The following is a 26974-nucleotide window of genomic DNA, read 5'->3' on the forward strand; positions in this document are numbered from 1 at the left end:
AAAATATAGTAGTGTACAAATATTGGACCAAAGCAATACCAAAAATCATCTGGACAAACTAAATTCTACATTTCTATGTCTGATATCAAACTGCTTTCAGCTTTGTTGACTACAACATAATTCTTTCCCTTGAGCTGGTTCCACTTCCGGTTAGCAGCTTTCCTGGGCAGTTATTCCTTGGCTCTGGCATTTCTAGCATCTTGGCATCTCAAGACATCTTCAACTTCACAGCTACTTGTTCCACTGTCTGAGATCCACATATGATATTCTGTGGTCCAAAAGTCTTTTATTACTTCCTTTACTCTGCTATCTGTGAGACTCTAGGCTCTTGCTGAGTCTACTCTACTGCTGCTGCTGATTTTGGTGATCATCCACTGCTACTGGATTCTCCAATAGGCTGCACTGCAACTAGTGTGCACTTTCACCAATAGCCTCTCATAGGCTCTTGTCACAGTACTAAACCTCAACAATTTTTGTATGACCACTTTGGTTCTGGACCTTCAAATGCCACTGAAGTTTCACCCTCATTAATGAATAGCCTTTCCTGGGCTCTCACAGTGCTAAGCCTTAGCTGCTTTCCACGAGTCCTTCATGACTTCAAAACCAGTACCACCTGGGTGATTCTTAAACATTGCCAAGTCACGCTGTCAGAGCAAGGTCTGTAGCTGGAACACAGCTTTTTTGTGCTTTCAGAAAATACTTCCCAAAAGATTTAACCATGGGACACTGCTCTCTTCTTAATCGCTACTAATTTTGTAGTTCCAGCTGACCAGTATCAATCGTCCCAGTAATTGCTTCTGTTCTTGACTCTAAAGCCAGAGCCATGAGCCTGAAGCTTCGAAGTTTTGCTGCTTGTTGTACCTGGAACTTGGTCCTCCTTTTCTATTACATCTTAATAAAGTTTCCTGTTTTCGATGATTTATTTAGCTGCCTAAACTTGACGTCTTTGAACTTGCTGTATAGACTGACCTTGAAGTAAGAGATCTGCATGCCTCTTTCTCCTGAATGCTGGGATTAAAGGCATGCACCCCCATTCCTGGACGTAAGCTTTTCTTTACGTGGAACTTGCTCTATACCAACTTGGCCTTGAACTCTGAAATCTGCTTGCCTATGCCAGGAAGTAAGCTGTTCTTTAATTTCTTTAATCCCCTATGCCTAAGGATCTGGATCACAGATGTTTCCGGATTGCAGTTCATTCCATACACAGTCAGGTTGACAACTGAGAATAGCCATCGCAATCCATCCCTTGTCAATTTGGCACACAATAGCATCTCCTTGTCTTCAAATGAAAGTAATAACCAGGCCATAATAATGCCTAACTTGTTTAACTGCATTCCTGTAAATAATAAGCTTAGGTGAGTGGTATCTTTCCCTGTAGTTACCACTTCCTTAACTCCATTTAATATTCTTGAATACTGGAGCTCTATTCCACTTCCTGGAACCCCTTTAGTCTTTGAATCATACATTTTGTATTTTTCCTTTTTCAATGTGCTCTCATGAGAGTGAACCACAGGGCAGAGGCTCTCCATAAGAGTGAACCACACGACAGAGTCTATGCTAGTTTGTTTTGAAATTTCTAAATCTCTTCATTTTAGCCTAAGGCAGAATAAAAGTAGTCATATTCTTCAATCATATACCACAAGGTTAATCTCTAGGCATCATATTAAAAATTCTTCTCCCTTGAAACCTCTTGATATACAGTTTAAATCACTCTCAGCACCACTTGGTTCCATGCTTCTATGAGTAAGGCCCAATAAACCCTTCTTAAAGCATTTTTTTAGTGTTCTCAAATCTACATTGCTCCAAACGTAAGCATGGTCAGGCCTATCACAACAACACTCCAATCCTGGTACCAACTTCTATATTAGTTATGAACACCAACAGAGCTTGTAAAGTAAAGAATGTGCTGCAGGGCAACAGAACCTTATGTGTGATTCTCACAAAATATACTTAGCTCCCTGTCTGCTTTTTTTTCCTGACAGCTAAGACATCTTTGATTGCTAAGTGTTCAGAGTCTGCTCTGGAAGAGGTACTAGGCTACATATTTGTGTAGGAATGTATGGGAAAGGTTTTTCTGAGAAATGCTGTTTTGATCTTGCTTTTACAAATCAAAACATTCAGTCAGCTGTAACTAAGCTAATGTGCTTTGAGATTATTTATAACTATGTACTCATTCTTCTTAGGTACTATGTACTTAACCTATTCAGAATGATCTGCCCTTCAAGAAAAGCATACTTAGCTCCCAGTAGTCTTGTGCTTTTGGGATTCCCTGGTGTGTTGTCATCCTTATTTTTCTTTTGTGTCCATGCATGTCCCTGACTCATAACAATGTATGTGTATGTGAACTGTGATGAACAGGTCTAAGGCTATTCCTTAGAAGCAGTGAGATAGTCAAGGCAGTACTTTCTTCCCCCACATATGTACAAATAGCATTCTGTACTGCTCTGAGTCATTAAAGATAGGAAAACTATTTTCTGCCAAATGAAATTCTAATGAAAGATAGATGAAGACAAGTTCTTGACTACTTGTTCTTACCATATTGACTATGTTGTTAGTATATAAAGGGAATGGCTTTTGTTCAGGGCTACTAGGACTAATCAGGATCTTTTAGATTAGGCTACTCTTTTAGATTATAAGAGGGAGACCAAAAGTCTTGAGAATACATCAAAGCCTCTCTTTCAGAAAGAACACCAAGAATTAGCCTTTTCTCTTTCACGTGACATCACCGCAAGGACATATACATTTTCTTTGTCTTTAGGGGAGCCTCTCTGAAAGGCTTTTAATAACTGCATGTATAAAGCTTTAATGTCAGTAGAATGTACTGTACAGATTTTCACCATACTGATTGTTTTCAGAGAATACAAGGCCTATATCTTCAGAAACTGGGTGCTTTTTTTCACTGTGCAGAGTGAAAGACTTGCCATCACTCATGAAGAATGTTGTTGTATTAGGAGAGGGTGCAGTAGTTGGTGACATTTTATGTTGAAGTGATTTTATTTGAAGTAAAAAAAATATATATAATAAATACACACACACACACATATATATATATATTACATAGTGCATTTCACAGTGTCGATAATTGAACTATAGATTTGAAAATATTTTCTAAGAGGATTCAGAATTGTTAGGTTACTAATTTAAAGTTATTCTAATATTTGAATCTATAGGCATTTGAATGTGAATAGATATTCCAGAAATTTATTTTCTTTTTAATCTGGAATTGGTTTCATATAGGAAAATTTCTAGAATATCATGCCAGGGTATGGATTCATTCTATTTTATATTTCAGTCTTTTTTTTTAATGAAAATAAATTAAGTCAATTAAGCATTCTTCCAACAAAGTCTTCAGTCTAGGGCAGTCTTTGTTCAAAGACTCCAGTATCATTTTTAAGTGAATTTCTATGTTTTAATTTTATTTGTTTCATTTTCTAGCTGGGACAGTTAAATCTTTCTTAGGCATCTTGGTCTTTTTCTTTTTCTTTTTCTTTTTTTTCTTTTTTTTGCTCCTGGGAGATTACCATGCTAATACTGAACTTAGTATGGGTCCTGAATAGGCATTATGAACTACAACCCAGAACTTGTGAATTCAAGTTATCCTTTTGCCTCAGACCTATGAGTAACTAGGTTTAGCAGATGTTTGGCATCGACTTTTTGTTGTGTTGTAAAATATTAGTTTAATAATATTTATCTTTTCTTACGGTATGTAAAGGAAAGAAAATCCAGAGTGTCTTGCATTGGCTCATTGAACAGTTCTCTCCTCTCCCTTCCTTTCCTTCTGAGTGTTGGGCGCAAACCCATACCTTGGACATGCCAGATTAGTGTTCTACTATTAAGCTACATCACTAGTCTCTAGATCTGTATTTCTTAAAGTATTGCATATCTTATGTTATGCAGTTGTAGCTGGTGAAGTTCATATTTAGTATCCAAGTAACCAATGCAGTTATTTACAAAGATAAATGGGAAACGCAACCTACAGGGTTTGACAATGTCAGCATTTAAACCAAGGCAAATTTACCACTTTATCACTAAACCTACTTCATGACCCCAGCCAGGCTCCTTACTTTCTTTCCTATTTGAGAACCCAAAACAACACCCTTACTTTAAAGTTGGTGTAACATCTAGTCACACTAAGATTTTACCTTAAACAAACGGGGCAAAATGGGACATAAATATCTAGTTAGTCCTTCTGAAGCCCTTCAAAATAAATAAACTTCCTCAACTGTGGGAAATTGAGAGCTGGGGCAGGAGTGCATGCACTGCCATTTTCACCTTGTAGGTCCGCGCCCCCCCACCCCCAAATACATTGTTTTACTTTATTGTCTGTATCTGTATATGCTGTTTTCATACAGTGCTCCACTCCTAAGGATCAAAGCCTTGATCAGATTGCGAGAGATCTGTAAATAAATTATAGCCAATTCACAAAAGATAACAGTTCAATTTGATGATGCAAACATTTGGTAAGTAATAAATGAAATTTTCATTTAATGAATAAGTTGTACAGGAAACATAAATTATAACAAATATTTCTTACATGAATTAGAATTATCTCTTTAGCATAACAAAGAAAGACCAATAATATTTTCCAAGAAAGTGTTAAGATTAAGAAAAGAGCTAGAAGGACCATTAGTTCCAAAGGACTAAAGAGTGACACTATGTAGTAGTGACTCATTCTACTGTGGAATCATCACTTTGAAAACAAAAATGAGATACTGTAATACTTAATTCCCATAGTCTTGATGTAGTTTACTAAATCTAATACAGATTTTTGAATAGAAATGGGCGATAAGCACTTAATACATATCATAGCAAGAGCCACCAATCAGTTCAAAATTTAAAAAACGAATAAATATTCTTTCTAAACATAGTTACAAAGCAGAATTTTATCATAATTTCTTAAAACATAGTGTTTGTGGAGATGTATATTTATGTGTACATGATTTTGTGTATGTGTGTGCACATGTACGTTTGTTCACGTGTACTATGTATCTGTGTGTGATGTATGTAAGTATGCTTTTGTGCATATGTATATATGTGTATGAAAGCATGTGATGTATTTATATTTCTGTTTGCCCATTCAAGATTTTCATGGCATATGTTTATACCATGCCAGGGTAACTTTTGCAAATAGGTTCACTCTTTACCATGGGCTTGGGATCACACTCAGGTGTTTCAGTTTGGGTGAGCAGCATTTTTATCTGCTGATATTTAACAGGTATATGGATCTAAAATTCTTTATATATGTGTGTGTGTGTGTGTGTGTGTGTGTGTGTGTGTGTGTGTATACATATATAGGTATATATATCATAGTAATTTTGTTACCTGAAATCTATTTTTTTTTTTCAGAGCTGGGGACTGAACCCAGGGCCTTTCGCTTGCTAGGCAAGCGCTCTACCACTGAGCTAAATCCCCACCCCGAAATCTATTTTTTTAATTTTGTTTTCTTTTATGCTCATTAATGCCGTCTGTTTCTGTCTTCCCTTGATCACTCTCTGAATAATTTTATCTCTGCTGCTTTTGACTTAATAATATGTTTTAAAGTATTATTTTTAATCTTATGTTTTAGAAGCTAGTACATAATATACAGTAAATGCATATTAGATCAAAATATTCACAGAATAATGTAACATAAAAATTGAAAACATCTCTGACCTTACAATAGGTAACAGAGAGTATGGGTTCTTCAAAGCAAGCACATTCTCGCTAGATCCTCACTGCTATACTTTCTCCCCTTTAAGTGGCTTGTAGAGACTTGACATCTCTTGCACTTGGGTCTGTTCATTGTATTCACCTACTGTTAGGGTGTAACTAATTCTGTGTGAATCTTAATAAATTATTTTGACGTGTTTAACTTAGTTCTTTGAGAATTAGAATGGAAATTGGTCGTTTATATATAATGCCAGTGAAAATAGTCAGAATGAACTATAGAAGATCTCTGCTGAACATACATGGGTAAGACTTGATTAGTAATTGTTTTCTGTCCAATTTTCAAGAAGATTAATGTTGAGGATTCTAACATACCAACTATTTATTTCCTAGAATTTCTGACAGAGCTCTACATGAAGGAATTGAAGGGTAATGAGTCTGTACAAGAACTTGTTCTTATTTTCTGAATTACTGAATTTTCATTTAGTGAATGGGGTTTGTCTTTCTGACCTGAGAATATATTTAGTGAAGACTTAGAAATCTGTCACTTTTGAAATGGACCTCTACTTTTTTTTTTAAATTAAGCATTTATTTATTTAGGGCCATGGGCTTATATATTCCAGGCTGTCCTTGAACTACCTATGTAGTTGAGATTAATCCTGAGCTTGTGATCCTCAGGTTTGAGTTTTACCTAGACTTTTACCCCTTGAATGATGGAATTATAGGTATGAGCCACCATCCTGGTACTAGGACAGAGCAAGAAAATCATTTCTTTCAGCTATCTACAGGAGTATGGCTGACTCAAAGGCAACTATCACCCAACTCATCCCAGTACTGGGACACAGCTCATAAAGGCTTCATCCTTAAGCCTTCTTGTATAACTTGCCATCAACTGGAGCAGTAGGAGCATTTCCTCACCTTGGTTACCTGGTTACCATGTTGTAACTTTTTTGGGTGAGCCTTGTAATAATTTTCTGAACCATATAAGTTTGCTTACTTCTTGTATCTTAGCAACTTCCCTCTTTTTTTCTTTTTTTTTTCAGGAAGCAATTCATCAATTCAGGGGCGATGAGTGTAGAGTTTCCCCTCAGTTATAGTGTTTCTTTCCTTAATCAAATTGCTTTATAGTTTTTTCATTTGTTTCGTGACTGCAGATATTATTATTCAAATGTTCATATATTTATTTTCTACAAATATAGGTTTCCACCTAGTGGTGACTTGTTTTGCTTTGACAATTTGTCATAGGTATTTCGTTTAACAAAGCAAACTGTATAACACATAGAAGCTTAGGGAACTAGTCTTTTAAAATGCTAGTACTAGTTTCTTCTGCATTCAACTTTCAGGATATTTTTCCTTTGTACATAAATCTTGCAAACATGTTAGAAAAAAATTGAATCTGGTTTACTTTATCCAAAAAAATAGTTAATGATGGTTTTAGAATAGAGATGTTTAATCACTAATAAGTGGTTTTGGAACATTTTTGACATACTGTTTTTTAAAATTGCACAAAACATTGACTGAATTAGTGAGGAGGCTCTGTTGTTCTGATGTGAATGGGTATACTTCTGCAGTCTCAAGGAGTATGTGTGAATCAGAACCAAGTACAAAGCTAAGTTAGAATTTTCACTCCTGGACTTTACATCTAGAGTCCTTGAACAAGAACCAGATACACTCAGTGGCATGATGATTCTGAGAGTGTTAAAATTGACAAATATGATTTGTCAAAACACCATTCCTTGTTAGATTAACCCTCCCCCCCCCAAACGAATGATCTTCAGGCTTAACATTCTACTGCTTACCTTCAATTCTCATTCACCTCATAATGCCAAATGTGCTTAATGCATATAAAAATCGTCATAGTCTTTATGCTGTTAAAAAGTCAAGTTCTAAGTCTCTTTTGGTTCTCAAGGTAGTCTTTTAATAGCATCTATAAGATTACAAACTTAGATATTTTCATTATACATAGAATAGAATTAACATTCTTATTCTGAAAGACAGAGATAAGCTTGTAACAAGGAAAGATCAGACCAAAACAGAATAGAAACCCGGAAAAGCAAACAACAAGGTGTATAGCTATACTTTACATGGGGCATATGATAAAATCTTCATATGGGTTGTGGTAATTTTGAGCAGCCTTGTCTCATGGGGTTTAGCTCTCAGCACACACATCCTCTCTGTCGGCCTGGCTCTGCTCTATGACTATAGCTTTTAAATATCTCATGGTCTTGGCATTGCTAATATCTTGGAGACTTTATTGAAGCATAAGTTTTATTTTCTCATGCTCAGGCAGTCTCTACTAGCTGGAAGGAAATTTGACCCATCAGCATATTACTGTGCCTCAGTTGACTTTTGTGACCTTGTCATAAGCTTTCCTGATCCCCTCACTCTTGGTGTTTTGCAAGCCTATAATATTAGTACCACAATATCTCTGATGCCAGGTTCTTTTGGCATCTTGAACTGTAGTCTTTCTTGGTACACAGTTACACCACATGTTGCAAAACAATTCAAGAAGATTGCTTTGGAGCAGGAACTCTCTCGTTCTCATTTTTAGTTTAATACCAGCTCTCTTTTCTAGTGAATTTGTATTTTTATAACATGTAAGTCTCTGAGTGCGGTCTATCCTCAGGGAATCTTTTCTATTTTTCCACTGCACAGTGCAGTGTCTCCTTAATACTTATTTCCTTTAACAAATTTTGGTGTTTTCTCGTTTACTTTTTTCTTTTTTCTTTTGTCTGTTTCAAGCAGGATTTCTCTTTGTAGCCTTTGCTTTCCTGCAACTTGACCTGTAGACCAGGCTGGCCTCACAATCAGAGATTCATCTGCCTTCTTCAGTGACTAAAGGTGTGCTCTACTAACACTTGACTCTTTAAAAAATATTTTTAAAGACGTATTTTGGGATTTTTGGGTGTGTATACACACGCATGAATTTTTGTCTTGAGCATTTGGATATCCCATGAGGCCTGAGATTTCCTGAAACTGGAATTAAAGGCAGTTGTGATCTGCCTGACATGAATGGTAGGGATTGAACTAGGGTCTCTGAGAAGACAGAATGTGCTCTGAAGCAGTGGGCCTTTCTTTTAGGTCCCTACTTATCTTTCTGATTTAGAACTTTAGACTCATTCACATTCACTTCTTGGAGAGATGGAATAACCCCCCCCCCCCGAGATGGAATATTTTTTAAGTCTTTCTCCTACCGTTTTTTTTTTTTCTCTCTTTCAACCTCTCACTGTATATCAGAATGTCCATAGTTTGAATGCTATCCTATTTAGTTAATACTGCTAAATCCAACCTCATTCAAGTGCCTCAGGACTTGTACCAAAGAATCCAGAATCTCTCCTATTATAGCCAAGTTGTTGATTGATTCATTTTCCCCTCTGACATCTCACGAGCCATTCTGCCATTGAATGAATTTATGTTGGTGTTCTGGCCTTCCACATTTACTCTCTGTCTCTGCGTCTCTCTTCCGCAACGCTTGCCGAGTTTCCGAGCAGATTTCAGAGATGTGGTATTCAGTTTAAGACAAGTACTCACAGTTACTTACCTCACTACTTTGCTTATGAATCTTTCACTAAACACTGCTCATTGGAAATTAAAGCATTCTAGTCTAAAGTTTAGAGCAGCACCAGTCTTAACTCTTCCTAAAACCATTAATATGTTTGTTCTGAATTTCATTAGGTGATTTCCTGCTTTAGAAAAATTATTAGAGAATTTTTTTTTTTTAAAGGCTCATTGATTTTATTTATATAAGTACACTGTAGCTGTCTTCAGATACACCAGAAGAGGGCATCAGATTCCATTACAGACCGTTGTGACCTAGATAAACAAGTTTTGGGAAATTGAACTCAGGAAGTCTGGACGACTACTCTGTTCTATTAACCACTGAGCCATCTCTAAAACCCAGGGGTGGTGTTTCCTTACATGCACGTTTAGGTGATCTGATCGTGGATAGGTTGTGTAGCAGATCTGACACTGGTGGGGCCGATCCCCATTGTGCTTTCTCATGTGGCGTGCGAGCTCATCTGAGCGAGAGAACGTCCATGTGCATCTGGAGCATTTGTAGGGCTTCTCCCCTGGATAAGAGAGAAAGAGATGCTTGTTACACTCAGGGGAAGATGGGATGGCATCCTGACAGTGATGGAGCACAAGGTTCAACAAGGTGGATGGAGAGGACACTGAGGTATGCAAAGGAGTAGCTGGACAGGAAGAGGAGTGGGACAGCTGAGGAGAACATGGAGAGACAGGGAGAAAGAAGGAGCCACAATAAGAGGATAAGGAAGGGATAAATAAGGAAGGCAATGGAGGAGTGAGTGAGAAGGAAGAGGGTACAAGGAGAAAATCCCACAGAGGGAGAGTCTAGAGTCTGAAATGGACATAAGTCAATAGTCCTAGCACCTTGATGGCTCAGGTGGCAGCATTTCTTGTACCTGAGTGTTCAAGAACAGTGTGGACAACATGGTGAGAACTCACCTATGTGAATGGGAGACCAGGAACCTCCACAAGGCAACAAACTAATACCCCACTTATCCCACCATGCAGTGCAAAGACATCACAGAAGACTGTAGCACAGCACACACTACCCTACCGCCAGGAGGATCAAGAAAACTCCATACCCAATTTCAAACTTGCCAGCCTTCCCCACGTTATCCTCTGGGACAGAGGTCCAGGACAAGGCAATAGTCTAAAATAATAGCCAACCGTATGCAGGCAGATGTGTGGCCACTTATCCCCCAAACCCCATATCCAGACAGATCCTCACTCACCAGTGTGTTTGCGAATATGGCCTGTGAGGTGGGAAGACTTTGAAAAAGAATGTCCACAGTAATGGCAGATGTAGGCCTTCCCTGTGTTTTGGGTTGGGGTCCTGAGGCCATTCTTCCTGTGTGGGAGATTTCCTGGCACCACAGGGAAGTCTGAAGAGCATGCGGATGTTTGACCCTGGACCATGTGGGAGATTGAAAAATCTAACACTGGGTCTCCATGGGGCATCTGACTACTAACAAGGGACATCATCCATCCTGTATTACAGGTCTGGTCACCATTGGTGGTGGTTGTCTGATCCCCATCGAAGGTTGGGTTACCCTCCGTGGCTGTCATATAATATCTGTAGAAGTTCTGATGATCATCACTGGGGGTCGTTTTCTGACTTCCACAGAGAGTCTGGAAACCAGTTATCTGAGCCCCGTCGTAATGACTGCTGGGATTCATTGGCTGACCCTTAAAGAGAGTTTGATCGCCGAAGTGGCTTGTTGTTTGTTCTCCATAGAGAATTGGGTTACCATCAGAGGGTACTGCCTGTTTTCTATAGAAGGTGGTCTCATCGCTGGCAGTGTTTTTCTGATTTCTATGGAGAACCTGGTTAGAATCAAAAGACATTGTCTGATCCCCAGAGTGAGTTTGTTTAGATTTGTGGGCCATTGTTTGACCCCTATAGAGAGTCTGGTTATTGTCAGAAGGCATTGTCTGACCCCCAGAGACAGTATGGTTAGGATCACAGAGCATGGGTTGACCCCTATAGAGAGTCTGGTTAGTATCAAACGGCAATGGCTGACCCCCAAAGAGTGTCTGGTTAGTATCAAAAGGGACTGTCTGACCCCCATAGAGATTCTGGTTAGTATCAGAAGGCATCTGGTGACCCCCATAGAGAGTTTGGTTAGAATCATGGGGAATTGTTTGACTCCCATAAAGAATCTGGTTATAATCATGGGCCATTGCTTGACCTTCACAGAGAGTCTGGTTAGTATCAAAAGACATTGTCTGATACCCAGAGTGAGTTTGTTTAGAATTGTGGGCCATTGTTTGACCCCTATAGAGACTCTGATTATTGTCAAAAGGCATTGTCTGACCCCCAGAGATTGCATCTCAAGGGATATAAAATGTGAGTGGTTGGGGTGCACTAAAATGTTAAGACTGTTGCTAAATAGACTAAGTTTTTGCTTTCTACAGACTCTTGTTGAAAAATTCAGTGTGATATATAGAATTAAAATATACTAACTTAGAGCTTATTCAAAACGATTTGTTTATTTTTGTTTCTCTTAAGCAAGAACAACTTTAATTTGCTTTCTGCTGGTTTTATTAAATTATGTACTCAGATCTTTTATTAATTTATCATTTATGAAATTCTCACACTGTTTAATTTTTCAAATTAATGTTTTTCTATGTTTAAACTCATATTTGATTGTATAGAAGAAGACTGAGGATAATAAAGGATGATATTATCAACCCAGATTCAGGTGAAGGGTTGCTAATATCAGTAATAAATGTACCATTCCTGGTAGTGGAGACTTTATTTGATAGAGCATAATACCTAGTTTGGGCATTGTTCTCCCATTAAATGATGACTCCATTTGTATATGTATCTATTGTAGGAAGCTAATCATCCTTAGATTTGTAAACCAGACTCAGAAAGATAAACACTGGTTATTTTTTCTTATATCTGGATTTTAGCATTTAAGCTTCAGATGCATTTGTTTTATTTAGAATATGCATATAGGTTAGTTAGATAATTAGTAAGAGGTCATGGTGGAGTAAGGGAATCTACTGAGGAAGGGGAATTAGAATATAATATTATAAGGGGATAGTGTTGGGGGCAGGGGTGAAACAGGAAGGATTAAATTGGGGTGGAAGCTAGGAGCAAAAGAGTAAAGGAAGGAATTGGAGAGAGATAACTAATACTAAAGGCTGTTTGAAATGTATCTTTTTTCTGTTCTCTTCTTTCCCCCATCTCCCCGCCCCCCCCACAGAGTCTCAACTCTATAGCACTGACTTTCCTCTAAGTGTTGTTGATCCTTTTGCCTCTGTCTCCCACATTCTGGGATCACAGGTGTGTATCCCTATGCCTCTTTGTATTCAGTTTTTGAAATGCTTTTTGTTACTGTGGGATTGTCCTTTGATCAGGTAATGTAATAACTTAGCATTCTATTTTCTGCTCAGGATTGTTTGATTTAGCTTTTTGTGCTTCCATAACTATTTTAGGTTTTTGTTGTTGTTGTTGTTGCTGTGTGTAATAGAACCTGTAGATGTATTTTGTTTTTGTGGTGACAGTTTTATTTAAAGGATTTTTAGAAGACTGAAATAGAGAATATTTTCTCTATTTTACTATGATTAATATGTGAAGTAGTCTTAAAGGACAACTTAATAAAGCATTTGGTTCTTAGATGCAGTTATTGGCAACTTTGTTGTGCACATGGCATTTAAAAATTGATATTTAGTTCTTTCCTTCCCTAGTTTAGATATTATAGTTTAAAAGCCAAATTTAAAGCAGAAAACCCTTTTTTATATTGATCTAATATAATTTATAGGTGATTAGCTAATAAGAACAATATTATGGTGGGATGTGCTTTTTATTGCATTATATAGTCAGACTATTTAAGTCAGCCTTTTATTTTTTTAAACTGGATTTTTTTCTATTGGATTACATATGGATAAATATTAATGTATTATATTATTTTGTTTGTTTTATTGTATGAGTCATTTGTTATATTTATAATCACTGTGAAAGATACTTCACAGTTTATAAGCAAAGTATGTTTACAAACACACCACATGAATACCTAAAAAATATGTTGTTCCATTTGGTTGTCTTATGGTCAAGAATGACCTTGACCTTCTGATGGTCCCGAGTCCACCTCCTAAATTCTGGGCTATAGATATGTACCACTGCATCTATTTTATCTTGTACTAGAGAAGGAACTGAGCATGTCCTACACATTAGGAAGATCTTAATTGCCAAAAAGTTCCTGACTTGAAGTTTTGAAATATTGTTTGAGTTTAGACATTATCCTCTCTGTATTGCCACATGCTTGTTATTGAAATTACATGTAAATGAACTGAAGATACCCACTGTGTTTTTGAAAACTACTCTTTAGTATTGAGATGCAAGTGGAAATTATACACACTTTGGTCATATAACAAAGTCTTGTGATGAAAACAGGCTATTGTCCCTAAGCAGTTGTGAAAAGATGTTTTTATATATTAGATTCTAAGAGATTGATACTGTTCTCTTCCTAAGTCTTGTCTTTTGCCACCTGGGCCACATAATTTTCTATGACAACTTCTCCTGAGCCCACTATTGCAGTCACTCAGGGTAGAAGGACAAGGAGGAACGTTTCACTGAACTCTCCCACTAATGCTGACTTAGACTTTGCAGTCCTACATTCCAGTGTCACAGAGTCCCAGGATTGCTGTTTCTTTTTGATTTTTCATGACTGCTCTTCTCCTTGATCTCAACATGAGTTGCTAGACAAGGCAGTCTGGCTATTATTATCTCATCAGTGCCCTAAAGCTGCTCAGTAAGGCAAAATCACTTCTGTGTTCTGTGTTCTGTGTTCCCATAAGGCACATTCTGTTTTTGCTTTCTGTGGACAGTTACATCACATTTATTGTAGCATTTTACTATAACAAAACATTTACTCCTTAGATCAGCTCCTAGATGGCATTCAACACATTTGTCTCTGTTTTTCAGATTGAGGAACTGAGGCACAGAGTGGCTCTGTAAGTTGTTCATGGTTACATTGCTAATCATTGCTGAAGATGAGGTTTTGTCTTTCAGTTACCTTGCAGTGTGGCATCAAGGTTTAGTTGTTCAGTGAACTGATCTGCTGCATGATCTCTTTGCTGTCTCCTATTCCAACACATAATATGTTAAGTAGGACTTGTTATATTGCATTTTTGAAGATAATTTAACCTAATCAGGTTGTTTGCTTGATTTAACAATTAATAAATTTGAAGGAATAAGAACATTATTTTATACCTTGGGGATAACAGCTCTTTAGGGCAACTTTAATAGCCTGCTCCTGTTTTATTGGCTCAGCTCTCTCTGTTGATGGATGTATCACAAGGGTTTCTGTTTTTTTTTTTTTTTTAATTGTGTTCCTGCCATTCTAGGAGGATATTGTTTTGTTTGGTGTGTCCTGTTTTTAAAATATTTAATAACATTTTGTGTTGTTCGTGGTCATTAAATCAGCAAACACTTGGCGGCCATGTGTGTTTTGGCTTCTGTTGAGGTAGCTAGTTTGATTTTATATGTCTAATCTATTTTAAGAGCGTATGTAACTATGATATTTGCCCAGTCTCTGAATACATTCATATTCTACTGTGGCTTGCATGCTGATGAATCATATAGAGATTTGAAACGTCATTCAAAGTATAGAAGCCAAATATAAACACAGAAGGTTTCTCTGCCTCATTGGAACTAACAAATGAACACTCACCAAAAGGCTCTCTTTGCTTCCTTACACAGGTTTTTTTTTAACATCAGAAATTTGTGTCTACGTCTTATTCATCTATCTTTCCTAGGATTGTCTCAATCATCCTCCTTAGATCTAAGCTTATTAAAAGAGAATATGTCATTGTTGCTATTTCCAATGTCTTTATGCTGCATGGAAATTAAAAAGTGTTTATGAGTTCACGCTTTTATTTATTTATTTTTTTCCTTGAGAGATTGAATAATAAATCAAAATATGTATATATTTCTAAGGACCTTGATAATTTTTATTCCTACCTTAATATAATTACTGGAAAATAACTTTGAGCTCTCAATCTGTATAACTAAATACTAGAGTTGTTGATACAAAATTGGATTTTATTCTGAGGAATAGTTGATACAGCTTACCATTACTGTTAAAATGGATTTGTCCAGGGAGATTAAAGAGGCTGACTGTACAAGTCATCAGAACACATACACTTGTGTGAAATTGTCAAAGGGAAACGTCAGTCAGCTTCAGAGTAGAATTTTCTTTGCACAGCATCTGACTAATCAGGAAGCCATTCTGGCAGGAGAGATTCATGGAATGAGTAAGTTTCAGTTTTCGGGAGTTCCAGTTCCAATGAATTGAAGACAGTTACTCATGGTACTCTCTGTGATAAGGAAATATGAGAGTCTCCATGTTGGAGTCATATATTAGAAGTGCTGACTGTCAGGCATGAAGAACCACACTTTATTAAAACTGTGCTGAAAATTTAAGATCATATTTGAGAAAAGTTAAAGTAACTTCTGTGAGAGTAGATTGTTAAGAAAAGGTATAAGTAGAGAAGTTCTTTATTTTTATTTTGCCAAAATCCAAGGTCTGTTTGAAACTGGAAGAGTGTTGCCAGGAGTAACAGATGTAGTGGATTTTTACTGGCAGGTTTAAGGACAGATCATATCATACTTAGTGTGTAAGGCTTGAGGAATTGCAGGTGTATGAAATTATGAAGCATCATAGTACTATTCATAGCTATACAGTTCCTATTTGTAGTTTATAAAGTTGGTTTAACCTGACATAAAAGTTGCATGAAATCTTGTTGGTATCTCTATTAATATTAGAACTCTAGCCACGTACAGTAGCTCACATCTATCATAGCAATATCGCCTTGGTGACAGGGGTTTCCAAGATTGGGAGCTTGTCATCATAGTGGGTTACTTGTCTATAGCTTACTTCCCGAAATACAAAACAAAATTTTTGAGCTCTATTAAAGGGTAATTTGAAAGTGGAAATTAAACTTGGAGTTAATTCATATACATGTGATAATTGAGCCAACAATTTTTAATCAGATGTTCTCTGGCAGGTTTGTAAGGAATTATTAAATTATTGTAGCTAAATCATTGAAACTGTGATTGATGCAAAGACTGTTGAGTTCAACCTAATTAAACTGTGTGAAGTTTTTATAGGAAGCTTAGAAGGTATGACTTATCACTGTGTATTCATGGGAAACAGTCTTCTAGATTCAAAATAAGTTCATTTGAAATTCTCAATCCACTTAATCTTTTACCTTTCTCTCAGGTATATTTGGTTCTTTTTTCTTTCATTTTATGAATAACAAGCTTTATTATTAGTGTACTATCAATAGACATAAAAATCTAACATAAAAATCTAACATCCTCCTTTCTCAACAAGGAAGTGGAAAACCGTTCACAAAAAGAGCCTGTGCTCCAGTCAGAGATCCTATGACATCCCATCTCTGCTTTGGTACCCAGGAGAGGGTGCAAGCCTCAAGGCTTCCAAAGCTTCAGGGGAGCCCAGGGTTATTTTGGGAGGACTCCTTGGTGTGCTGCCTGTTTGTTCTTCTTTGTAATCAGTGATAGTTGTACATTTTGCAATTCTTATACAAGAGCTTCAGTAAACTAAATGTTGTGGCTAACTTTACACATAGCGCTACACCAACTGTTGGTTCCTTAACTTATACATAGACTTCAGCTTTGATCTTTAGGCCTTGGGCAACTGCTTGAGCATCAAATCTTAATGTCCTTTTCTGTCAGTTTGAGTTTGTCAATCAGGGCTTTCAGAGTCTTATTGCTGGGATTGAGGTCTTTCATGAAGTGTTTTTCCTTTTTTTTTTTTTTTTTCTTTTTTCTTTTTTTTTTTCGGAGCTGGGGACCAAACCCAGGGCCTTGTGCTTGCTAGGCAAGCGCTCTACCACTGAGCTAAATCCCCAACCCCATGAAGTGTTTTTCTTTAGCACTTGGTACTGTTTATATTTGAACTCAGGGTATTGATCCCAGCAGGACAAACTTGGAATTGTCTCCATCACAGTTACTTCCATTGTGGCTGCAGCTCGCTTGAGTTCAGTTCCTCAGTTTGTATGTTTGATATTTTAATGTTATGTTTGATGTAATGTAGAATAGACTTCATTTGTTCACAATTTTTGGAAGCTTTGTAAGGGTTCATTTATTTTATGTGGATGAGTGCTTTGTCTATACATATGTGTGTGCACCTCCTATGTGCCCTGTACCTGGAGAGGTTAGAAGAGATGTTAGATCTCCTGGAACTGGACCTATGAATGTTTATAAGCCACCAATTGAAGGCTGGAAATCAAACCTGGATCCTCTTGCAAGAGCACATTCTTTTAAATGCTCAGCCATTTCTCCAGCTACAAGAGTTTGTTAATAAAAACAAATATAATTAAATGTAATTTTTAGATTTAATACTGTGTGCATGTACAAGCCTGTATATTGACTGACACATGTGCATCACAATATGTACATGGAGTTCAGAGTGCAACTTGTAGAGTCAATTCTCTCTTGTGCCATCTGAGTTCCTAAAATAGAACTCAGGTTGTCAGGCTTAAAAACAAGTACACAGCCATATCAACCAGTTAAATTATTCTAATCACATCTGTATTCTAATCACATCTGTTGACATTCTGTATAACTTTGCAGAGCTGCAATAAAATGCCTTATTGCAATGATCTGCAAAGAATTCACTGCTCTTGTTCCAACACAAAAATGGCACCTCTATGTGAAAGAGCTTCTAGTAAGAGTAGACAACTCTGGTAAATCATCTCAGGAATACATGTACACTCAAACAGTCACATCTCCTATGGGGTGAGCTATAACATGGTTGGGTCGTGGTTTACTTCTTTCATACAGATCTTTGTATAAGTACCAGGAAGAAAAGTTACAAAGGTTCACATATAACAAACTACCATGAGAACTATTTCATCCATCCAGTGAGTTAAACAACATTTGTTAGACCTCTTCTATCAATATTCTTTCCCTGTGTACCAAGCTATGGTGATGTTTGGAACATGCCTAAATTGGCACAACCATTTTATATAGTATTGAATCTTTGGAATTTTGTCGCATATCTGGGATAGTGATCATTTCATATAAACACTGCATGCTGTACTACAGATTTTTTTTTAGGTATCTGTGATATTAGGTTGTCCAACCTTTTGCTTGTTGGACAACCTTTGAAGAAATTCTCATATGTCTCTATAACTTATTCTTGGTACGCAGTTCACATAAATGTACAGAATATTTTTAAAAATATTTAGTTTCTCATTTCTAACTGTGCTTTGAGTTTTCTTTTTTCTAGAACTAAACATCCTCATATAAACTTTAAACATTCATTTTCTACCTGTGTTATATAATTAAATTAGCAAAACATTTCATTGTTTTATTCCAACTGTTCATTGCGTTCCAGTGCACGTGTAGGAATGACATGGTGAAGATATCAATGGATATCTTTGTGAAGAAATTTCAGCCAGATAGATACCAGATTTGGAAACAAGGAAAGGATATATATACTATTGACCATACAAAGCCAACCCCAGAATCTACCCCAGAAGTAAAAACATGGCTACAGAGGAGGAAAAAGTTAAGAAAAGCTCCCAAGAGGTAAGAACCCCATCACATCCTGCCTGTTGTATGGATGTGTATGGATCATGGAACCAAAGGTTCTCAAGGACTGTTCCTTTATTTTTGTTCCCGTTACTCATACCTTTACATAGTGTATTACTGAAATTTTTAGGTATGTTTGTTTAGCTTTTGAGTTGATGATGTATTAGAATTTAGGAACAGGTAGTCAGATATGTTTAGAGTTTTCCTGAAATTGATGGACACAGTGAGTAGAACAACATAGAACATTTTAGAATTTTCTCATTAATTTATTTTAAAGGAGTATTTCTTGTTGAAATGTTCACTATATTTCAAACAACTTTAGTAACTTGATTTCCAACTTTTATATATGCTACTATTTTCAAACATTTTCATAATAATTTCCTTCAATTTTTTTCTCATGTAGATACTTATGCTGAGGCATTTTATTCTATTGGTTTTATTCTTTTCTAAGATTCAAGGAGAAAGTGTTCTGTACCTTGTAGTCTTTTTAAACTTCACCTCTGATCCATTTTTGTGATCTTTGTCACAAGCTTTTTTGACTTTGTCAAAAGTTTTGTTCTTTCTTTGGGCATCTCTGCCTTTAACATGCTTTGAATAGACTGCATCTGCATAATAGCTCGTAAGCTGGAATTTTTATTTAAGTTTCTTTTCCATATTGCTTTTTATTCTTTCAGTTATAAAAGTGATATTTGAGAACTGTGGAAATTTTATAAATTTAGGAAAAAGTTTTCAAGGAATCCAAATCACCTCTAAGCTCACTATCCAAGGACCATCCTTCTTAACATTTTATGTGTACTTTTGCATGTGTATTATTATGTATAATGTAAAATAGCATATACCGCTTTCAAAATCAGATTGTTATATTAACAATTAAGTGACCATATATGTGAGTCATTTTTATTAAATTAAATTATTTTCTGTAGCATAATTTTTGATTTCTTACATTTAGACCTATGGCACTTCTGTCTTTTCTGTAATAATACTATAATTTTAAAATTTTTTCAGAATTTAATGCTCAATTTGTGCTTCCTACCACTTGAATTTATTTTTTGTTGTTTAGACTGGTTGTGAGCAGGTGAAACTTCAAAACATGGAATAGTACATAGTTTCTCCCCCCCTTCTTAGCCCCCCCCCTTTTTTAAAAAGATAGGTATTCCACTATGCCATTGCTATCCTGTAACTCATTATATGGTCCAGGCTGACCTGTAACTCAGAGAGACCTACTTGTTTTTGCTTTCCTAGTGTTGGGAAAAATGTCTCCATCTTACGTGTTTGTGTGTGTGTGTGTGTAGCTAACATATATATATATATATATATATATATATATATATATATATATGTATGTATGTATAATGGCTTATAAAATATACTATATGCGTTCTATATATTATATATATACATGTATTACCTATATACATATATTGTCTATATGTATTATATGTTATATATAGTATATATAACTGTCATGTTTGTCATACAACAGGATTAATCAGTAGCTAATCTAAGAATGATAATGTTTCAGCTGTAGTGTACAGCAAGGATTTTCAAAGTAGTGTTTATAAAAATTCTATTGATCATAGGCAATGTTTTTAACATTAGACAGTATGAATATAAAAGTCTCACAATGGAGCAGGAGAGCCATCTTAAAACCATTGACTGACCAGATGACTCAAGTTCCCTGCATACGCGGCACAGCTAACAACCATCTATAACTCCTATTACACAGGATGTGACATGCTTTTCTGGCTTTTTATGCATATAGTTCACAGAAATACATGCAAACAAAGCAACAGTATATATAAAATATTATCTTATGTTTAAAAACTACAGTAGTGCTTAGTGTGGGGAAAATGGTTATTCATGGTTTGTGTACTTGTATGTGTATAAGTTTTGTCTCAATAAAATGTGTAAGTAACTAAATACATTAAGAGATTGACTATTTAGTAAATCAACACCTCTGGAGTCATTCAGGAAACACACCAGTCTGACATCTGAGAAACCTTCATGAGGTGATGTAACTGCTGAAGTCCCCAAGGATTTTAACTTGATAGAGTATATGTGATGTGTTTTATAAAGCCAAGGATATGTTTTATAGAGCAAGGTATGGTGTGGTGGGAGGGGTATTTCAGTGGGCCCACGTTGAGGTACTCCCCACCCCCCCAGGTACCAGCTAGGTGTAGTATAGAATAACCTTTATTTGGGGGCATGGGAAAGGGATTGAGAAGGGAATAGAGGCAGAAAAAGAGAGGGGAGGCAGGGAGAGGGGGTAGAAAGAAAAGAAGCTTGCCAGGCAAACTTGGATAGAAAGGGGGGAGGGGAAGGGTAGAGAGGGAGAAGGGAGGCAGAGTCAGAAAAGGAACAGAAAGTGAGAGAGAGGGGAGGTGGGGGGTGCAGGGAGGCCAACCAGTCTCTTATAGCAAGCCAGACCTACCTGCCTGCTGTTAGGTAACTATTAGGTGAAGCATAGAAGGAATGTGAACAACATGTGTCTGTGATAACCAGATTGCCACAGTTTAATCAAAGTGCTTTTCTCATTTCTTATTAGTGCTAATGTTCACAAGTGTATTTGGTTTTTATAGTTGGTGGCTTAAAGTGATTGGTGATGACCTTTTAGTAATACCATCTTTCAATATGTTTGAGAAATCTCTGAGGTATGCCAGCTACCTTGGGATATATGTGTGTATATATGTTGTGAAATGCAGGTATTACCTATGTTATCAATGTTCTTATTGGTATGGGCAGCACCCACTGCTGGTATGTATATGTTCTTCTGATTTACTCTGTTTAACGCATATCTCTATCTTATTTGATCTTATAGTGTTATCATATCACGTACTTATAATATGAAAATTCAGTTGTTATTAAGATGATTGAAAATTAACTTAAAGCCATTATGGTTTCAACTTCAGACTTTATTTTAAAAGTTAAGGAACTAAGCTTTTCTTGATATAACCCCATAACAGTAGCATTTGCATTGCTGTGTATTACTTATTTTGAGCTTTTTGTTCTAACCAACATCCTACTTTTAAACAGTTTGCAGGGCAATAAGTCACTTTCTAAAAGGCCTAAAGCTGAGGAAGATGAGGAATTTGCTGAATTCATTGGGGAAGAGGTCTCAAGCCCTGCTGTGTGCCCTCGGCACCTCAAGGTCACAGAAAAGCCAGAAAAATTCAAGCTGGCAAACATAGGAGCATCTTCAGAAAAAGAAGCTTCTGATACTAGGATACAAGTAGATCAAAGCTTAACGAATGACACCAAGCTCTCAGGTAAGAAAACAGCTGATGATGCTACACATGTGCTAGGGAAGCCAGTAATCTGATGCCCTATGACTTTATACCAAAATATCTTACTTTTTAGCTTTCCATAGCTATGTAAACTAACAGTATGAGTCAACTGTGATGAAAAGTGAATGCTATACAATAAGATATAGGGCTCTTATGTGTAATAGTATTCTAAAATAAACATTCAGTAGAATAATTATAGTTTTATTAAGAATGAAGAAATCTAAATGCAGAAGGTTTTAGTGAAATTCAGCTTATAGTTTACAAGAAAAAAACAAGTTAAAGTCAATTGTTTTCATATTCCTTCCTTCAGATTTCATTTTAAGAAGAAAATAAAGGATAAGGTTTTTAAAAGGACAAAAACTTTCTATAAAATCTGCTCAGTGTGTAATATCATTGACTGTTTTATATTAATGAATGTTTCTAAAAGACTAATCTAACAGATGTATATACAGATAAAGCACTCATATATATTAAGTAAATTTAAAAATAAATACAGGGACTCTGTGATGGATCAGTGGTGAAGAGTATAAAAAATAACTCAGGGAAGGAAAATGCAAGAACAGACCCAGTTTGACCTTAAAACGGTGAGACCAGATTTCTCGGTCTAAGAAGTCAGCTTCCATATACTGCTCAGTATGTGAAGGCACAGGTACCATACTAGGCCGGGTCTGAGAAACAGTTTTACAGTGGAGAGCTGGAAGGGTGGGAAACCTGCTTAGTTTAGATGAATTGTGCGGTTTGTTGTTTGTTTTGTATCGTTTGTTTTTGAAGCTTGAGAGTAAAAGTTAAGTCCGATTGGCTGTTTTGGGGATCTCTGGCTCCAGGACACATGATTGGGGTTGACTGATTTCTAGAATGCCTTTGGCAGCAGATTTCATGAAAACTTCAGCCTGTTTTCTAGCTCAGAGGTTGGATGGTGGATTTCCTTTGAAGAGTGTTTACTGCTTTGTGGTGGTGGTTGTTGTTGTTGTTGTATGGAAAATATTTTTTCTTTTTATTTATTCTTCACACTCCACTAGTCCTAGTCCCCCCTGACTCTTCTATCACTGCTCCTGCAGCTTCCTTCAGAAAAGATCAGGCGTCCCAGTGATATCAACCAATCACAATATAACCTGTTGCAATAAGAGTAGACAAAAACCTTCATATCAAGGCTGTATCCAGCAATCCAGTGGTGCTGGGGGTTGACTGATTCCCAGCATGCCTTAGGCAGCAGTTTCTTGAAAACCTGACCCTGTTTTTTTTTTTTTTTAAATTAATTTGAGTATTTCTTATATACATTTCGAGTGTTATTCCCTTTCCCGGTTTCCGGGCAAACATCCCCCTAATCCCTCCCCCTCCCCTTCTTTATGGATGTTCCCCTCCCCTCCCTCCCCCCATTGCCGCCCTCCCCCCAACAATCTAGTTCACTGGGGGTTCAGTCTTAGCAGGACCCAGGGCTTCCCCTTCCACTGGTGCTCTTACTAGGATATTCATTGCTACCTATGAGGTCAGAGTCCAGGGTCAGTCCATGTATAGTCTTTAGGTAGTGGCTTAGTCCCTGGAAGCTCTGGTTGCTTGGCATTGTTGTACATATGGGGTCTCGAGCCCCTTCAAGCTCTTCCAGTTCTTTCTCTGATTCCTTCAACGGGGGTCGTATTCTCAATTCAGTGGTTTGCTGCGGGCATACACCTCTGTGTTTGCTGTATTCTGGCTGTGTCTCTCGGGAGAGATCTACATCCGGCTCCTGTCTGCCTGCACTTCTTTGCTTCGTCCATCTTGTCTAATTGGGTGGCTGTATATGTATGGGCCACATGTCGGGTGCTCTGAATGGGTGTTCCTTCTATGTCTGTTTTAATCTTTGCCTCTCTATTCCCTGCCAAGGGTATTCTTATTCCCCTTTTAAAGAAGGAGTGAAGCATTCACATTTTGATCATCCGTCTTGAGTTCCATTTGTTCTAGGCATCTAGGGTAATTCAAGCAATTGGACTAATAGCCACTTATCAATGAGTGCATACCATGTGTGTTTTCTGTGATTGGGTTACCTCACTCAGGATGATATTTTCCAGTTCCAACCATTTGCCTACAAATTTCATAAAGTCATTGTTTTTGATAGCTGAGTAATATTCCATTGTGTAGATGTACCACATTTTCTGTATCCATTCCTCTGTTGAAGGGCATCTGGGTTCTTTCCAGCTTCTGGCTATTATAAATAAGGCTGTGATGAACATAGTGGAGCACGTGTCTTTTTTTATATGTTGGGGCATCTTTTGGGTATATGCCCAAGAGAGGTATAACTGGATCCTCAGGCAGTTCAATGTCCAATTTTCTGAAGAACCTCCAGACTGATTTCCAGAATGGTTGTACCAGTCTGCAATCCCACCAACAATGGAGGAGTGTTCCTCTTTCTCTGCATCCTTGCCAGGATTTGCTGTCACCTGAGTTTTTGATCTTAGCCATTCTGACTGGTGTGAGGTGAAATCTCAGGGTTGTTTTGATTTGCATTTCCCTTATGACTAAAGATGTTGAACATTTCTTTAGGTGTTTCTCAGCCGTTCGGCATTCCTCAGCTGTGAATTCTTTGTTTAGCTCTGAACCCCATTTTTTAATAGGGAAAAAATTTCCTGAACAAAACACCAATGGCTTATGCTCTAAGATCAAGAATCGACAAATGGGATCTCATAAAACTGCAAAGCTTCTGTAAGGCAAAGGATACTGTGGTTAGGACAAAACGGCAACCAACAGATTGGGAAAAGATCTTTACCAATCCTACAACAGATAGAGGCCTTATATCCAAAATATACAAAGAACTCAAGAAATTAGACCGCAGGGAGACAAATGACCCTGTTTTATTACCCTGATTTTTAGTGGAAAAACAAAATAAAACAACAAAAATAAAATGAAAATAAAATATAAAATTAGTAATTTGTAATTATTCAGTCATTGTACTCAGTAATAATGCATTGCAACATTTAATATTAGTTGTTTGTTCCTTAGGAAAAAGTTGCATAAATTCATCTGTAATAGATGAAATACAACCAGAGAATGACACCGCCAATGCTGTAACTTCGCCATCTACGCTGAAGAAGGCTTCTGACCTAATACCATTTTCTCATGGCCATATAACAGGCAAGGAGTCACGTTTACTTAAGATTCTCCAGCTTGAATCTCCCAAGATACCTTCTTCGCTGGCAGAAAGTAATAGAGTATTGACAGAGGGAGAAGAAAATGATGAAGAGGGCCATGCAAGTAACCTTGAACCTGGGGAAGTCCCAGATGCTCTCAGTGAAGAGAGAAATGGGCTCAATGTTCCTAAGGTACATGGCAGTTTGTATTTCCTCTGTGTTCATTGGCTTGAAGCCTATACTGTGAAAGTGATATTTTTCATGAATATAGTTAGTTCATTCATAAACTTGCTTGAAATCTTGCTTTAGGACAAAAATAAATAGTGATCACTTTTATAAGTTTTAGTCATATTTCATTAGGGAATATGATTTTGGCAGGGAAATACCTGTTCTGGCTTATACATTTTAATTCATTAATACAAATTCTTTTGACTACTTGTTGAAGACTGATTTTTTTCACTTTGTACTTTAAAAGAAGCAACATCTGTACTTGGAGATAATGCACGCTTCGCTGCAAATAGTACATAGAGAGTTCATTTATACTCATTAACTACTTTTCACAAATACTGTTATTTTGTCTTTTTTTTTTTTTTTTTCCTTTCTCTCTTTCGGAGCTGAGGACCGAACCCAGGGCCTTGCGCTTGCTAGGCAAGTGCTCTACCACTGAGCTAAATCCCCAACCCCTTTTCACAAATACTAATACTTGATGACCTTTATTTTGAAATATTAATCATATTGACATTTAGGCAGTCATGGTATAGAATGTTCCCGTAACAAGCACTGTTGTTCAGGCTGAGGTTAAAGTCACTGCCCTCCTGACAGTGATAGTATTGTGAAGTCTTTTTTATATAGTCTCGGTTTTAACATCATGGCTCATATCATCAGTGTTTCTTTGACTTTTCTTACTCAGAATATTTGAACTATATTTATGGCCATGTTTATTCCCACAAACCTTTTGCCTCTCAGAAAATTTAAGCTTCCCATGCTGGTTTTATGGCCACAGCCTCCAATCTGTAGTTATCCATTGTACTTGTTTAGTGTTATACTGTATGCTTACATAATGAATATTCCCTAGATCAGGAAAGGGTCAAGCGAGCTAATGCTGTGCTACCATTCTGAACCTTACCAGAGACTTCTAGGATCTGTGAGGAGCTTCTCTGCCATTTGAAGTGGTAGCTGATCTGTCTGCTGATCTGATCAACAATCTCATGATTGTTCCCAGTTTACTAAACCTACTATGAGTCTTTTCACATCCTTTATAGTTACAAAGCACATTTTTAAAAGATGGTAATTTCAAATAGTTTATTTCTTAGTCATTTTGAAATATATTAAATTAATTCAATAATGTGATCAATAGACTTGATCATTTTCTATGTCATTGCATATTCTACAGAAATATGAAATAAATATGACCCGAAAAAGTATTAAATGTAAAAAGTAAAGTATCTTATGGGGGCTATAAAAATATCTTTCACAATTTAGTGATTTCAAAATAACAGAAATATTTCGTTTAAAAATAATATTTTCCTATTGAACCCATGGCTCTCTTCTCAATGGAAGGAAAAGTCCTCTTTACCACTTTGCTGATTTTCCTTCTCTGAGAGAATAAAAGATGGATCACTTGCCAAGTATTCATGGATGAAAGGTTAGAGATGATACAACTTGACAGTTCTTCACCGTTTTGTTGGTGAATTTGGGATAGTTTTAAAGGATTTTTGAAACTTTGTAAATTATTGGTAAGCCTTCCATAAAGCAATATTTTTGAATGAGAATTAATTGGTCCTTTAGAAAAATGCTACCTTCTTCCTTTACCTTCCCTTTCTTTCCCATTCTGGCTCCCTGAC

The 26974-nt window shown here is 36.8% G+C and overlaps 1 protein-coding gene across 11 annotated transcripts in view; it reads left to right on the forward strand.

The window, feature by feature from the left end:
* Kdm4c (lysine demethylase 4C) overlaps nucleotides 1-26974 on the forward strand; it is a 206637-nt gene that overhangs the window by 106425 nt on the left and 73238 nt on the right. For 8 of the 11 annotated variants that reach the window (XM_063287361.1, XM_039109502.2, NM_001106663.4 and 5 more), the window contains 3 exons: nucleotides 18549-18742; nucleotides 21779-22011; nucleotides 25003-25322. In XM_063287361.1, coding sequence (XP_063143431.1) covers nucleotides 18549-18742; nucleotides 21779-22011; nucleotides 25003-25322 — 747 coding nt within the window. Of the gene's footprint in view, nucleotides 1-4352; nucleotides 4461-18548; nucleotides 18743-21778; nucleotides 22012-25002; nucleotides 25323-26974 lie in introns of those variants that run through there. The other 3 variants (XM_039109503.2, XM_039109496.2, XR_010066353.1) reach the window with 3 other exon arrangements.

The sequence above is a fragment of the Rattus norvegicus genome, chromosome 5 (assembly GCF_036323735.1).
Source record: "Rattus norvegicus strain BN/NHsdMcwi chromosome 5, GRCr8, whole genome shotgun sequence".
In the NCBI taxonomy this organism is placed as follows: domain Eukaryota; kingdom Metazoa; phylum Chordata; class Mammalia; order Rodentia; family Muridae; genus Rattus; species Rattus norvegicus.